Raw genomic sequence first — 15916 nt, forward strand, 5'->3', positions numbered from 1 at the left:
AGAAAAGCAATATTCCATTAGCATCTTCAGTGTTTTGTCTATTACTGAAAGCAAAATGACAAAATGCTGGTGATTAAAAACACATCATGTAAAAGACAGTGTCAATCTTAGGTTAATTAAAACTGATACTCATGTCAAATCCAAGCACCTTCTAGAGTGGATATGCTATTAATATGTATTCATGTAAAGTCTTTTGTACTGTACATAAAATATGTGCTACTTCCAAACACCATTGTATACAAATCTAGAGATGAGCCCACTGTTCACAATATAGTGAAGAAAGAGTACTGTAGTCCTGTATGTGTCTGTGAAAACACATGCTTTATTCTGCTTGGTGAAACTGGAGAACATATGATCAAAGGGAGGCACTAATTCACTTTAATATTTGAAGACAATGAAGTGACCCTTCCCTTACACACTCTTAATAGGTGTTTGCGCATTAAGCCTAGTTTATGCCATGCAAAATGCTAACTAGCTGTGCCCAACAAAGTGGGGCTCAAGGTGGCCTCAGCAAGCCTTTTTCAAATTCTTTTGAAGGACTGCGCAATCTAAATTTCAAATGAAACGTGGCATCCACACAATGATGTCCCCTTGAATATTATCCCTAAATATAGCTGTGTGCCTTTGTGAAGTAGGGAAATGCAGAAGGAGGGTATGTGCTCCTTTTTCTGGTGGTAATGAACACTGTGTTCTCAGCCTGGGTGCTGCCTATTGTTGGGAGGTCCACTTCATCAGTCTTTCAATAACATGTCATTGAACTTCACCTTTACGACATCGCGCTGCTAGGTGGTTATGTTTACTCAGCCAAGACATGCAAAGAGCATAATGAGGAGCCTTTATCATATTGCAGTGATTTTAATTAGTAGAATACCTGAGGGGTGGGGAACCAAACAGCAAGAAATTGAGAAATATTCTTTTAAGAACCAAAAGATACCTGAATCACAGAGCAGAGACTATAATGCTGTCTTGCATCAGAGATGCACAGTGGAGGCGTGTGACAAGGATGTGGTACAGAGATAACTGCGGTGTATCTTACATCTTGTTTAGTTATAGAAAAAAATGTCAGTTAATGTTACAGAGCTGGCCGATGCTCTGCACATAAATTAGCAGAAGGAGTAAAACTTTACAAAAAACACAATAATTTATTAAAAAAAACTCACAAACACAGGAGAACCAGTCTAAAACCTCCAGCACAGCAAAATGGCTTGCAGCAATCTCCCCTCCCTCTGGCCACACACCTGTATTTAATCAGTCTAAGCTGGTGTGACCAATTAACTGGGTCTTAAAGACAAAGACATAATTAATACCACAATTAAACAATCATTAAAGACAAACATGTAACCTGTTTCAGTTGTAATTGATTGATTTGAAGCACTTATTTTACAAGATGGAATATAGACAATGAGGATCCTCAATTTAACCAATTAAACAATTAACATTAAACATTTAACCTGTTGGGGGTGAGGTGAAGGGCTACTCCTTCACAGTAAAATAAAGGTCTGGGTTAATTTTAGTGCATTGGAGTGTACTGAAGATATATGAAGAACATGACTTGCCAAGTTTTCAGAGCCCCACTAGAGGGCATTATTGTCTGCATACACATTAGTGAATTAGAATTCATGTTTGTGACTTCACAAATATGCATGCTGTAACACAAAATGCATATTCAAACAATAGTCTGAACATACATTTGTTCAGGGGTTCAAGGTTTCCTATTGGATTAAAACACTCAAAATTGGAACAAAGAAGGATATTTTGGCAATAGCTGATTTAAATTGGATGTGAAAGTATCTGTGTGAAGTCAAGTGATGTTGAGTAATGTTTGCCCTTGTCATGCTCTGTGTAAGCTGTACATAGTAATGTTGGTGCTCATGTTAGTCTGGTTGTTGTGGGCCTTCAGGCGGACCTGAACTGCAACATTCAGGATGACGCAGGGGCGTTCTACGGGGTGACCAGCCAGTACGAGAGCTCGGAGAACATGACCATCACCTGCTCCACAAAGGTTTGCTCCTTCGGCAAGCAGGTGGTGGAGAAGGTGGAGGTCAGTGCTAACACACTCCTGAAGTGTTCTATGCCTTGTCAGCCATTTTAGATAAATCAGTTATGTATTCACTTGTTAATCTGAAATCTAAGAAAGCCTCGGTCAGCATTTCATCTACAATATTTTTACTGGTGTAATCTGTATTTTTAACAGATTCTGATGCCAGTACTGCCTTTAATTAAGTTATATTAAGTGGGTTCTGTGGGTGTCTATTCAGAGCTTGTAATGAGTGGGGTTGCTTTGGTTTTGTTTTGAAACCCCTACAGACGGAGTATGCACGGTTTGAGAATGGACGCTTTGTGTACAGGATAAGCCGGTCGCCCATGTGCGAGTACATGATCAACTTCATCCACAAACTCAAGCACCTGCCCGAGAAGTACATGATGAACAGCGTCCTGGAGAACTTCACCATTCTGTTGGTAAGCTCAGCTGTCTGCCAAGGTTGACAGCATTTGCTAAAAAATCCCTTCTGCTGTAGCAATTGTGAGGGTTTGGCCAAAGCCGAAGCCTTGTAGTGAGAAGCTGAGGTGTAGGTGAACCTGAACAGTGAGGGCTTTGCCCGCCCCAGATAAGGGACACATAGGATGCACCAGCCCTAGAATCTTCCACATTTCTGTCAGTAGGGTGCCCTTTGTGAGGTCACTATAGGAAGGTGTACACCACCCCATTACGACCACAAGACGGTGCAGTAGGACAACAGCAGGGTGCCTGTTGGATGGATGCAAGGGGGGCTTAAAGCACCATTGTGCACTAGGATGTTATTGTAGACCCACTTCTTTTCCCTTTAACCTCTTAATGAAATGCTATTGTAGGAGTACTGATGAAGGAAGCATCCAAACAAAACGCAAAGCAGATGGACCATTTTTCACAACAAAAACCCTCTGACCTGTGACTGGTGGGAAAAAATTACCATAAATGACACTACAGTGTAATACCTATAAATCATATCTGAGCACTTCCAAATGGATGGCTGTTTCAGCCTCAGACTTTGGTGAGCAGAACAGTAACTAGAAGCATGTAGATGCAAGATTGTGCATAGTGCTTTCCAGTCTTCAGGTCCACCCCTCAGAGATATCTGGTGTTCCAGGTGTAGTTTAGGGTAACCTCATAAAGGAGATGTGATATATAGCTCAGAATTGGTGAGATCGTGATGACCACACATATGCTTCTGCCTTCCAGGTGGTGACGAACAGAGAAACACAGGAAACGCTGCTGTGCATGGCCTGTGTTTTCGAGGTGTCCAACAGCGAGCATGGCGCCCAGCACCACATCTACCGGCTGGTGAAGGAATGAGAGAGAAGCTCCTTTCACATAGACTGAGAACCTCAATACAAGTGGCAGTGCCTCTAATTCAAATCAGACTCAGACTGCTTTTTGGTCACATTTGGGTGAAGCCTATTATTATTATTATTATTATTATTAATAATAATTATTATTCTTTTTGTCTTTCTTTATGTGTATGTGTATGACTGCAGCTGTGAATTACGGTACAGTTGTGTTGTTTTGATACGTAAACAGTTCTTCATTTAAATGGATGACTAGTCAATGTCTGTCTGTGGGACGAAGTACATGTAATGTGGCAGTGCTTAACATGAGACAGAATTATCGGTCAGTTTGGTTGCATTTGGTCAACAAGCTTCATTTTTTTCTCCTCTTTTCTGTTTTTGTCCTGTATGGTCCGTTAAGAAAAAAATAACAAAGACAGTAGCCTTTTTTTGTGGGTTATGTAAACTACATATTAAGTATGGATGCTTGTATGTGTCTGTGTGTGAATGTTTGTGTGTATACATGTACACACATATGTATGTTTTCCAAAGAAAAGTTTTGAAATATATCACTTTTGGTAACTACATTTACAAATGAAAACTATTTAGAAGACGAAAGATTGTGGCTATCATTACTGCAAGGACACTACAGGAGCAAAACATTTGTAGCATTCAGGGAATTCAGAAACTCCGCCTCACTGAGATGTGCCACATCATTTTGAGTCAGCGACTTACAGCAGAATGAGTGCACTGTAGTAATACTACGCATGCATATATCAGCCATGGTCTGGCCTTCGGCCAGGACACTTCTTACATTGCAATAAAAAAGCCGTAGACTTCACCCCTTTAAATTCTCCTGAGCTGCAAATGTTTTTCGTCCGTGTGAAAGGAAAACAAAAAAGTCATTATAAGCATGAATCCTTTTGACAAAAAGAAAGCACTACAGAGTTTGATTTGTCACTTTGTCCTAAGCACTTGGTTCTTCTGGTAAGACAGGCCTTGTTGAGGCTGCCTGACGTATTTGCCTTTTAGATATTAGATATGAGAATCCTGATGTGCTAAGAAACATGGGATCCATTCAGTGAAAATACCGGGTAACATTACATTTCTGTGACATTTATGTTGCTAATTGTGCATAATTGCTGAACAGGCAATGTTTGTTTTATTTTCATTTTTATTTTCCTCCTCTTTCAGTCATTGAAATATGTTTCTATGATTATCAATTCTATCCAGTGTCAGTCAGCCACTGCCTGTGCATACAAAAGTCCCATGAATCTGTGGCCTACACTATCCATTTTCTACAACTCCGAGCCTTAATTAAACGTGGTGGTGTGGATTCCAAAAGATGCCACAAAAGCTGTGAGCTCCTTTCCTAAGCTGGAAGACTTTCTTGTTAGTGTCACACGTTGTAGGAATTTTACAGTACATAACTGCCAAAGTGGAACAGTATACAGTGCCTTAGTGTATGTTGTAATACTGACCTTCATTTACTTGTAAGATGTGTCTGTTTTGATTAAAAACAAGATCTAAGACACTAAGATCAGTTTGTGTGAACAGTAGAATCACCTGCCAATACCTACAGACGCCAATGTTCACCACACTGTATCAAGATAGAACTGTGATAATATATTCATAAATTGCTTCACTTACACTTCATGTGATTTACTTTTCATAATAAAACAATATATACAGTACTAAACAAACTTTGCCTTTTGTCTAAAAGACCAAAAAAATTATATAGAGATATTTCTGATCTCTAATCATTTCCTGCACTGTAGCATGAAAGTGCCTTTGGTTTGGAATTTCCAGCTTAGAAAAGACAACATATTAAGAATTATGAACATTAGCAAAACCAAAAAATGAAAAATAAATAAGATATATAAACAAATGAGAACACAGATCACCACAATGCCTTTTTTACGTTTTGTAATAAATAGATGAGGCACAGTACATTTTTTCAACTGAGATATAGAAAGAAGATATTAAGACAACTTAATTTGGTACATGGAAAAATGGTGCAAAACTATATTTTAAGAAGCACCTACATGTTCCTGTAATTATATCTCCTGTGAAGGGAATATTCTTAACCAGGACCTTAGTTCAGCAGAAGTGATATTTAACCAATGTTTTTGAAATCTTTGCCTAACCAGCAGTCACAGTCACTTTTCTTGTTGGTATTAATCAGTGTTGACAGCATTGGCTTCAAACTGTGCCTCCATGCTAGGGAGTAGGGGAAAAGAAATTACACAAGAAGTAAATTTTACCATATCTGTATCATAAGCCAATCAAACATGATTGTAGACTGTACATTGTCACTGCTTGGCACCCATAAAGTCTTAATACTGGAGAACTTGTTTTCTTATTAGAATGGCACACAATACCTGCTTAGGTAGAGGCTCTGTGTACTGTGGAAGGTTCTATCATCAGTACAAACACCTGAGGACATGACATGTTAGAATTCACAGTGATTTACAGAGTGAAGCTGCTGTTACAATTATCTTCAAATGGAGTGCCCTTAGTTTCCAATAGTGCCAGAATACAGACTTCTACATAGACACTTTGTTCTTGTAGAACACAACAGATCTAACCTGTTGAATAAGCCAGTCCCCAAGTTATTGTTTATTCACACAATGTCTTTATAACAGCTTTATAACACCACTTATATAAACAACAGCCTTGGTAGATAGACGTGACAAATGCAAATGAAGTTGGTATGCTTGCCCTGTGTGTTGCTATGTGCCTGAAGTACACTTTGGAATTCTGTGTCATTCACGATCGAATAGCCTTGGTTTGTTTAACTTTCTTTTTGTTCGACTGCTCTTTTTGCCCTGTGTACTTGTTCACGTTTATGAATAACTTAATGAGATGAACTCATTTCCTGTTTTTTATTGTGCTGAACGTATACAATGGTTTTGTGATGACTTCAGTATATTCAGAACTCAAGTCAGTGGTTCATGTTACTGCTGCACTGCTGGTACATTTGCCTTGTCAATTCCATTCTGCTACTGCTCAGAATACCTCTTCAAGTAGGGATCAGAAGATTGTTTATTACCTTTCACAAGTTGAATGTCTAAAAAATATGTTAATATCATGGACACTAAATGGGAATGTGGAAAGGAGTTTTGACACAAACATATCAGCAGTTTAGCCCTTGTTCTTTCGTGTTTTTGTGTTTTGTCTATGTGTAGGTACAGGTACCTTTTTTGTTCATAACATTTTATAGGTTTGGCTTTAAAGTGAACTTTTCTTTAGTTCAGATAGTATCATGAAAAACTATTGGGTTTGTGTGCAGAGATTTTTTTAAAAGGTGCTTTGTATAAAGAAAATCATGTATCCTGGTTTCTCTTGGTACAAACGTGAGATCTTTACTGTCAAGGAGGATGGCTGAGGGTAGAGGCAGGAAAGAGAGAAAACCTGGCTACACGTGTGTGTGTTCTTTACTGCAAATGGTCTTGTCTTTGCTCCGTAACATTTTGATGCCTTCTTGATAAAGTGGTAGATATTTTGTAGCTTTCTAGGAACTTTGTATGCATACGATATCAAATGAAATAAAGATTAAAACATGATTTTGTGTTCTTTTGTTCAAATTCAGTTAATTCTTAACATCAGCACTGTCCAAGAAGTACACAACAGCATTATTCTGATAAATCTGAGCTTCTGCAAAATTTCAATGCACAATATGATCAACCTCCAGCCTAGTGTCTGGCCAACAAAACATCCAAACACATATGAAATACACAAATAGTCAGGCTGTCTAGCAATGCGGAACTACAAACAGAGAAATAATACACCTCCCCAGAACTCCAAGTAGAATTCACACTTGCATTCTCCATGTATTATGCATTTCCCCTGTTGTTCCTTTTCCATGTCTTAGTTGGACACTGTGTTCGCTGGGCTTGTGCCACCAACCTTTCCAGGGAATTTCTTTGCTTGTGCAAACTTGAATCACAAGACCAAAGCTATCACAATGTAAGCAACGTGATGCCTATGATGATGCTTAGAGAGAACACTCTTCTCCTGTCCACACCCTTCTCTCTCCTAAGATGGAAGAGGAAGATGATTGTCAGTCAGTGTGGGGGAGGAGCATTCTTTCTTATCAATGTAACTGTCTAGCCAGCCCCAGCTATTGTCCCCAGCTAACAGTCCCCTGGGCACAGCGGATGTAAATGCTCTCTGTCCTCAAGGCTTACCCACAGTGAGTACTGGATACATTGGCCTGGGTTTGAATGCTGTCAATACAGGCACAAAGACAACCATTTCCTCACTGCTTATATTTCCAGTCAGTGTATTTTGGTGCTCTAGCCAACGAATCTGAAATGTGTACATTTCAAAAAGACTGCATTCTTGTCAAAGAAAGAGCAGAAAATGTGAACTCCAGTCCACACCCACTGTTGTGGGCAATGATGCCAACAAGGCCACTTCTGTATCTATCTGTATCTGGTTTGAATACACTATGTGCAGATGAAGACATAAATCAAACATGAATTCAGCTTGTGCTTCATTGCCAATTAATTACTTGCTTTTGCTCAAACTGAACAGAAAAAGAGAAATGCACACAGTGTAAGTTGTGTGGAATATATGCACTACACCTTCAAAAACCTTTCATTTGCAGGCTGCATTTTAATGTATACAGGACAGAACATGAACTCAAACAAGATGGAATAAGTTGTAAAACAAGTTTGAAAGTCTGATACTCTAGTCTTCATAGACTGGGAAAAGTAATTTCACCTACTAAAGTATTCACAAAAGTACTGCTGACTACTTCCTTTTTTTACTTTTCTACTTTTTAGTGTGCGATTTTATATTACAATCTTAGATATAATACACTCTCTCACACATACACACAATGCAAATGTATACTGAACATGAAAAAAACATCACTATGCATGTGTGTGTGTGTGTGTGAGCAATACACAGTTACTCAGATGAAGGTCTGTGTAATCAACTAAAAATAAATTGATATGCTGCTAATATGCTACATGCAAGAACCTCAGCGACAGCTGTTTGTTCATTCATATCATTTAAATATATATAGTAATTTTAACTTTTTTTAAGCCTGCACCTCTCTAAATGGTAAATGTGATTCCTCCCTCCCTTACAGTTGGTCATATGCATATTTGATATGTAATAGTATATTATTCATTTCATTTTTTGTCTCATGATCAGTGGTATTCCTGAGAATCATTGTAAAGTAGTGGAACAAATTAAGCCATTTCACCAAAATTAGGAAACAGACAGGAGATTTAAGAAACCGAAAGCGGCAGAACCTGAGATCCAAAATTATACTTCTCTTGTATAAATGTACTACTACTTGGTTTGCCTTCAAAAATTGTTCCTGATTATCAACAACATTGACAAGAACAGAACAGCTACTTTCCTCCACTTCTGTTCTCTTTCTGCCTACCAGAAGGTGTTTAGTCAAGTGAACTTTTAAAAGTACATTGTGGTGTAATTGCCAAACACTCAGCACATCTAGATATCACATTCATGTGATATTCTATTATATATGTAAGGTGTCCATCTTCTTGCTGAATGACAGAGTCTTCTGCTTGGAGATTTTCTTTATATCCATTATAATGGTAAACCACAAGTTATCTCTGTAGTTACAGCATTTGAATCAGGAAATGAGAAATTACACAATGCCGCATACATACTAGAAGACTGTGGAAGTGACTCATGAGACCAATGTTCAAAGTGAGCTCTGAATATGATGCCCTCAGCTATTTAATAAAGCTTTTATCAGCTCAAACATTCTGATGGAGATACTGCTAGAGAGACCACTGCTGTTTGAGCTTGACACAATGAGTTAGTGTCAGTCAACCACCAAGGCTAGAGCCAGCTTGTACTCTACACAGGCAGCAGCAGGCTACTTCTTGGCAAACAGTGATTGAGTAAACAGGGAGATGAAATTAAATGTACTGTGTGACACAGCGCTCTCACGCCTCTGTTCACCCTTCATTATAGGTGATGAAAAGAAGCTCAGCATAAAGACTGGGATTCAAGACAAGTGGCCCAGGATACTACCTGGGAATCATCTGCAAGGGTCTGCAGTTGACAGCTGTATCCTGTGTTTTGGCCTGTGAGGTTCAGAAATGGCCCGTTCAGACTGGTGCTGCCTGGGATGGGTCTACACGTACCACTCAGCATGGTTCCTCTCCCTGGCCCTTTTGTCACTGTGTCTCAGAGCCTCCCTCCACCTCCTCATCTCTCACTCCAACTGTAGCCCGGGCAATGGGTCTGGCCCACGCTTCCTTTCGAACAGGGTGACATGACAGGATATATTGTCAGGCACAGACAGCCCCATTTTTTCTAATCAAATCTGGAGAGGAAATAAAGCAACGTGTGACGTCAACAGAGTCTAAACTGGCACCATTGAGACTTCAAAGCAGCTTCTATGCACACCATTCTTTGTCCTTATGAATGAAAGGTTGTGTAATTTTACAGCATCATTCACATATAGGCACCTCCCTTAATTGCTGGTGTAATTTTCTACAACACAGGTGACTGGAAACAGACCAAAAGAAACCATTGTGACTACACACTCAAACCGAGAGTTCTTTTACCCCCCATTTACAGTTCACTTCAGGCATATATTCTCCTACCATGAAGATATTGCAAGTCCCCTGAGAATCCCTTACCATATACTAGCAGGGAAGTATTCCCTCTTCAGAGGTGAGTATCTAAACAAATGAGCCCTGCTCTTTTCCATATTCATTCATAGGGCCACACTCACATACATGCAAATCTCTGCTGCAATGATACTGCTGCTGTTTGCCTGTCTCCTTCTGTCTCCTTGCTCACAGGTTCTCACACCCAACCCACAAAGCCCAGCAAAAATCCCTCTCCCAAAACTGATTAAGTAGAGCGCTAAGTGCAAAGACCAAACTGTCATGGGACAGTCCCTAGGCATGCCTGTATGTTTATGACCACAGGTCTTAATCTTAGGTCTTATCTCTCTGCCCTTTCTCTCGGTAGCTTCACATACGTGTGCTGCACTCTTTCTAAGCTATACAACATACTGTTTAAGCTTGGCAACAAGCATGAATCAAGGTGGGTGTTCAAAGGTTATCTATTGCCCATAATGCTTCCAGCCCCCCTCAGAGATAGGTGTTATTATTTCGGCAATCACAGCAGGTTACAGGGGCCTATCACAGAGGATGATAAATGCCAGGGTATCCATGTGTACACATAATGAAAAGAGTGGGATTTTCCTGTGTCATGGTTTGTTTTTTTATAGGTTGGACACTGTCAACCAATTTGGACAAAGACTTTTGAAACCTCACCTTTTTAGCTAAATCAAATGTTTTATTACCAATTAAAAGACTTTGTAATGGGCAGCATAAGTTACAATAACATAAGTAACAATAAATAAAATGTCTTTTTTGTATTTAAATAGAGTAATGTCGTAGGGATCTCATCTGTCAGAAGGAAGACAGAAAACTACCTGCTGGAAACACTTGTAAATCCATTTTCTCACAGCCTATTGTTTTAGAGCTGGAGGACATCTGGGTCACCTGACAGCTGGTCATCTATTTTGCCGATAGAGACCCAATGGGTGAGCAAAGAGATGGCAAAGGTGGTGTCAGCCCAGTTCAGACAACAGCTGGATGCAGGACACCTGCTTCCCTTGTCACCTTCACCCCAGGAGGCTTACCCCACCCTGGAGAGCCTGAAAACGCAAACTATGGCAACTCGGAAGAGCAAGTGAGGGTACCGCTCCAAGCAGAATGTGACTACGCATATCCTGTCCAACTTCTGCTCAGGTCTGGCCCAATACCACCTTGTCGCTGGATGGACGATGTCCGCTGCTCCAGGAGCCTTCCTGATGGTTATCAGGGAGTAAGGTGGGCCAAATTTACCCTGGATCACCATTGCCCTTCTCCAAAATGGGCTACATTGGGAAACTGTACCACAGTGCTGACCTTCCCGCCCTTGCCCGCTTCCTGCTCACGTTCTATGATGAATGCTCTGCGATTGGCTGCTGGGAACACTTCTTCCATGCTAGAGCCCAGTCACAAGCCTGTCCACCATGAGACCCTCCTTCTTCCAGCATACGGGCAGCTACTCCTCCTTCCAAGGTGGCCATAGCCCGCGGAAAGATGATGAGTTCCAGGAAGTGCCAGGGATGGCTGGGGACAATCCCCCTGCTGTGCTGTTCACTAACATGGGAACCTATGAGGGAAATACTCTGGATAAAGCCTATGACAGGGTAGTGTTCTTCTGGGGGATAGGGGTCACCAACCAAAGCCACATCTCCGTGCACTTTAAGAACTCAGTGATGCTCCAGAAGGTCCGGATAGTGACGGGATCCCCCAAACACAGGGGGGATGTCCTGAAGAATGGGCTGGCTGAACTAGGATGGAGGGAAGCACCAGCAAATGACCTTGATGGTTGCCAGATATTCGTCACCATTGGGGATTTCAAAAATGGTACTCTGGAAGTAGAGAAAATGGATTTAGGATTGAAACAGGTAATAGACTGCTTGAGAATACGAGTTACTGCTGCACAGACAGAGTGGCTCCTCCTTAGTGAACTGAGTGTTTGGGCCAGAAAGCAAGGGGATGCAACTTTGCTGTCACCAAATGTTCAACAAAATGAACATTCAGCAGAATGAGTCTGAATTCTCAGTGATATTATGATTGTTATCAAGGGAAATGGATGAAACTTTAAACAGTGCACTTTCAGTAATGATTATATAAAGACACTATGAAAAATGGCGATTCCTAATGCCAATACCCTTTTCAGGGAAAATAGTAAAGAATTTCAATTTCAAATTCTACATGTTTGTTGTGATCCAGTCATCTTGTTGGTGACATGGTAAATTTGTTACTTACCATAATTATGATGCATTTCAAAAACATTTCATGAAGTTCTGATAAATGTGAAAGTTATTTACCATGCTTTCAAAAAATTTGAAATGTCTGTAGATTATGACATTAAATGGCTGCAATAATGCAGAAATATTTTGTTGATATAATTCCTAAATTATAAAAATCAATCTGTACTTTATTTTATTAAAATACAATTCCAGCATGCACTACAATGCACTATATAAATACTTTGAGCTTTCTGCCACACATCATCAATCTAAGTAATTAGTGAGCACAATGAAAAAAATGCTTAGCTGTGTTTCACTTTTACAGTAACACAAATGCATGCTAGGACCTCCGTAAGATGTACTTGTAACCCAAAGTCTGCACATTGTAAACCTAATAGGACACTATAATAGGGTCCTTTAACAAGATATTTTATCTAAATTGCCTCATGCAAAATCCAGCTCTATGAGTGGAAGCAACTTGAAAATGTGACCTATTTTTGTGGCTTTGGATAAGGGTATCTACAATGTCAGTCACAAAATGTCTTTTTTGCTAAAGTAATGGGCTATTACACAATTTTTAACTATTTCTGTTCTCTTCAAAATACAGACCAACAGCCATCCATTCTAAGAACAGCTAGAGGAAAAGGAGCAAGAGATTGTGCCATTGCCCGGTCTCTCAAGAAGACATAGAACTAATATTGAACAGAAGAGGGCGCCATACCCAAAATAAAGTTTTATGACTAGAGCAAGAGTTGTGAGACAAGTGAAGGTCTTAAGGTGCAGTTTTACTGCAGTATTTATTCACTCAATGTATTTGCTGCTCACTTAATTCTTGGTATGTTCATGTTGTCCCTGCATTTATAAATGACTGATAAATAAGCCCATAAATGTCACTCATCGGAGGAACCAGTGATCCAAAGTATGACTCCAGTATACGTTTGTTTTTCTACACCAAAAGAAACTGAAAAGTACAAAGTGGTATCCTGGCTTTGAGAACCCTCCAGGGGAACATGTAGTGCCTCTACACTGTCAGACATTAGCTGGAGTGTATGAATCTTGCTGACTGGTGCTCATGTCCTAACAGCTATAGGCCAAACCAGAGTTCCACATGTAACACCAAAGTTAGTAAGATTCTTAACCCTGTGTCAGGTGATACGAGTCCTCAAGAAACTTGTGCATTAATGAATTTTGTTTATTGATTGGACTCATTTGCATTGTTTGAACAACTAAAACTCAAATCTCTGCATGATATTAATGTCATCAAATTCATAAAGTCTTCTTTATAGCTGCCAATGGTATAGCTAGTTAACTAAAAACATGGTGCTTGTGCATTGTCAGTATTTTTACCTTTTCAACTCAATTGCATATGTATTGTCTACACTTATTTGAGTATTGCATCATTCCAACACAATTTGTTTGTCATAAGCCGATGATATTTGTTGACAAAAATATGGGTTTGTGCTAGTTTGTCCCACTGATTTCTTTATATCTGTAAGGGGAGTGTGAAACACCATGACCTGCTGAAGAGCTAGAGGTAATATTCCTCTTCCCCATCAGTCAATAAGCAACCCCTGAAAAATCACACTGTGAAAGTGTTCTCGTGTCCTGTTAGTGCACAATTCTCCTCAAGTGTGAGTGACATCAGGGAGTCTGTTGAGATGTGAGAGTGTATGACCATGCCTAGTTCCCATTTTTTCTACACATCTGTCCTTTCCTTACACATCTGTCCTTTGCATCTGTGCATGCACACACACACACTGAATGCACTCTGCTGGCCTGGTTGATAAAAAGGAGGCTTAATTAACCTCAAAAGAATCTTCGTGCTTTTGTGGCTGTTAAGAGTAGAACACAGCATGTGATGCACACTTGAAGACAAAGCCAGTAGCTTGCATACCAGGTAAAACTAAAAGGTGTCCTATTCAATCCACGCAAAGTGCAGCTCTGCTCTGGCTAAACCCTTTAGCATGGGTGTAAATGCAGGGGAGTCTTAGAGATAAATACAGCACAGAATGTTCTGTTGAGGTTCTTTAATTACTTCTGTCCCAGGACAGAGATGATGTTACATTTAATTTCTTTATTGCACATCAGTTACATATACCTGCAACAATGGCTGGACCATCATTATGCTTTGACATACTATACTATAGGCAGGGGGGAGAACTCTACTGAGACTCTACTGGTCCTGTGAAGGATTAACATCAGTCACAAGGTGTATTTATCACCCAGACCGCGTACTCTGTTTAAGTGTCCTCCCATTCAGCACATTAAAAAAGTTTTTGCAGTAATGTGCAGAACAAGCCCAAGTACAAAGATGTGTGTGTTTAGTAATCTGGAAATAACAATCCTCAAAGCATGCACTCTATTTAGAGACTGTTATGACTGTGTCATAACCTCCAGACTGTGGCTTTATGCAATATTTCATCAGCGAGTTTGGCTTTATTTCAAAACACTTGACCGCCCAGGTTCTGCAAAAGCTAAATCCGCCCTCACCAATGAATGTGACTGTATCCAATTGTCTTTGCCAAAAGACTCTACCACATGATGTTGCAGTAATCTCTGACAAAAGACTTCTCATCAGTTCTAAAATATTTTTTCCTGGTAAACTATTGTGCATGGTGCCCAGGAAGAGATTTGGTTAGAGGCACTGCACTCAGATATAATCAGTGTGTGCCAGTGGAGGACAGGATAACCACAGTGCATTTCCCAACATCCTTTGCATGCCTAATACAGTCCTCTGAAGCAGTTTGCTTGGACCTTCACTTGTTTGTGTCTACCTCAATTCAGGAAGATTTTTTGCAGAGTCCAATGAAAGAAATCCAGCATGCAAAGCTTCTGACCCTCATTGCACCTGTCCCAGCTCTGAGTTCATCATTCTCTGGAGGAGCCACTCAAACCCAAAAGGATCCTCATAGCTGAAAGAGAAAAAGATGTCTTTATGCTCTGAACAAAGAGTAAACAGTGGAGTTCTGGGTTACACACAAGGTTCATTTCACCCCCCTTGTCCTTAAATGGCAGGATTGGTTCTAAGCTCAGAGTGGCTGAACACTAGTTGTACAACTTACACTGGAGCAGCCACAAATTTATAAATCTTTGTATTTTACTGTTTTGTTTCTGACTTAAGACAAAGCAGTACTCCCTCCTTCTTACTTTATTCATCACTAGTCACTTGTGGTGTACACTTACAGGGTTTTGAGCATTTTTCAGATCACTGTAAGTTTCAAAAAGCCCAAAGTTCATCTCGCTGCATATTGAACATGTGTATGAGTGATGTGCATCCCTGCTGACTCCCCTTGAATTATGTCCTAGATAGGAGAAGGAGACAACAATATGCCATAAGAGCATCTGAGACTGACACCAGAATGTGGAGAAAGTAGGTCAAGTCTTCTGAAAGCACCACACCCTTTTCCCCTCCCTGCCATAGGCATTCCCCTTTCAAACAAAACGTGCTGTTTTGTTTGAAGCCCCCCCCCCCCCCCCAACACACACAACACACACACACACACACACACCACATCAATTTGACAAACTGGACTGCAACCTTTTCATTCCAATGAAATTGACTTGAGAACAATCTAGCAACATTGCCTCGAGTAGTTGATCTTAAAAAAATAAAAACAACCAATAATACACTCTAGTCGTTTTATATGAATTTAGAAGTAGCACACATACACTTTTTCACACAAAGTAGTAATATGACCAAAAGAAGGGGGCGGGGAGCCCTGTCCAGTCAGAGGAACCGCAGCGACGCAGTGTTGCGTACTGATTTCGACTCACGCAGTGAGGACTCTGAGC

General features: G+C 40.1%; 1 protein-coding gene across 6 annotated transcripts in view; it reads left to right on the plus strand.

Annotated features, from left to right (window-relative positions):
• LOC118781773 (transcriptional enhancer factor TEF-1) overlaps positions 1-3413 on the plus strand; it is a 62901-nt gene extending 59488 nt beyond the window's left edge. For all 6 annotated transcript variants that reach the window (XM_036534823.1, XM_036534824.1, XM_036534826.1 and 3 more), the window contains 3 exons: positions 1901-2041; positions 2308-2460; positions 3221-3413. In XM_036534823.1, the coding sequence (XP_036390716.1) occupies positions 1901-2041; positions 2308-2460; positions 3221-3334 (408 nt within the window). In that variant the 3' untranslated portion in view covers positions 3335-3413. The remainder of the gene's footprint in view (positions 1-1900; positions 2042-2307; positions 2461-3220) is intronic.
• The last annotated feature ends 12503 nt before the right edge of the window (positions 3414-15916 follow it).

Source organism: Megalops cyprinoides, chromosome 8 (genome assembly GCF_013368585.1).
Source record: "Megalops cyprinoides isolate fMegCyp1 chromosome 8, fMegCyp1.pri, whole genome shotgun sequence".
Taxonomy (NCBI): Eukaryota; Metazoa; Chordata; class Actinopteri; order Elopiformes; family Megalopidae; genus Megalops; species Megalops cyprinoides.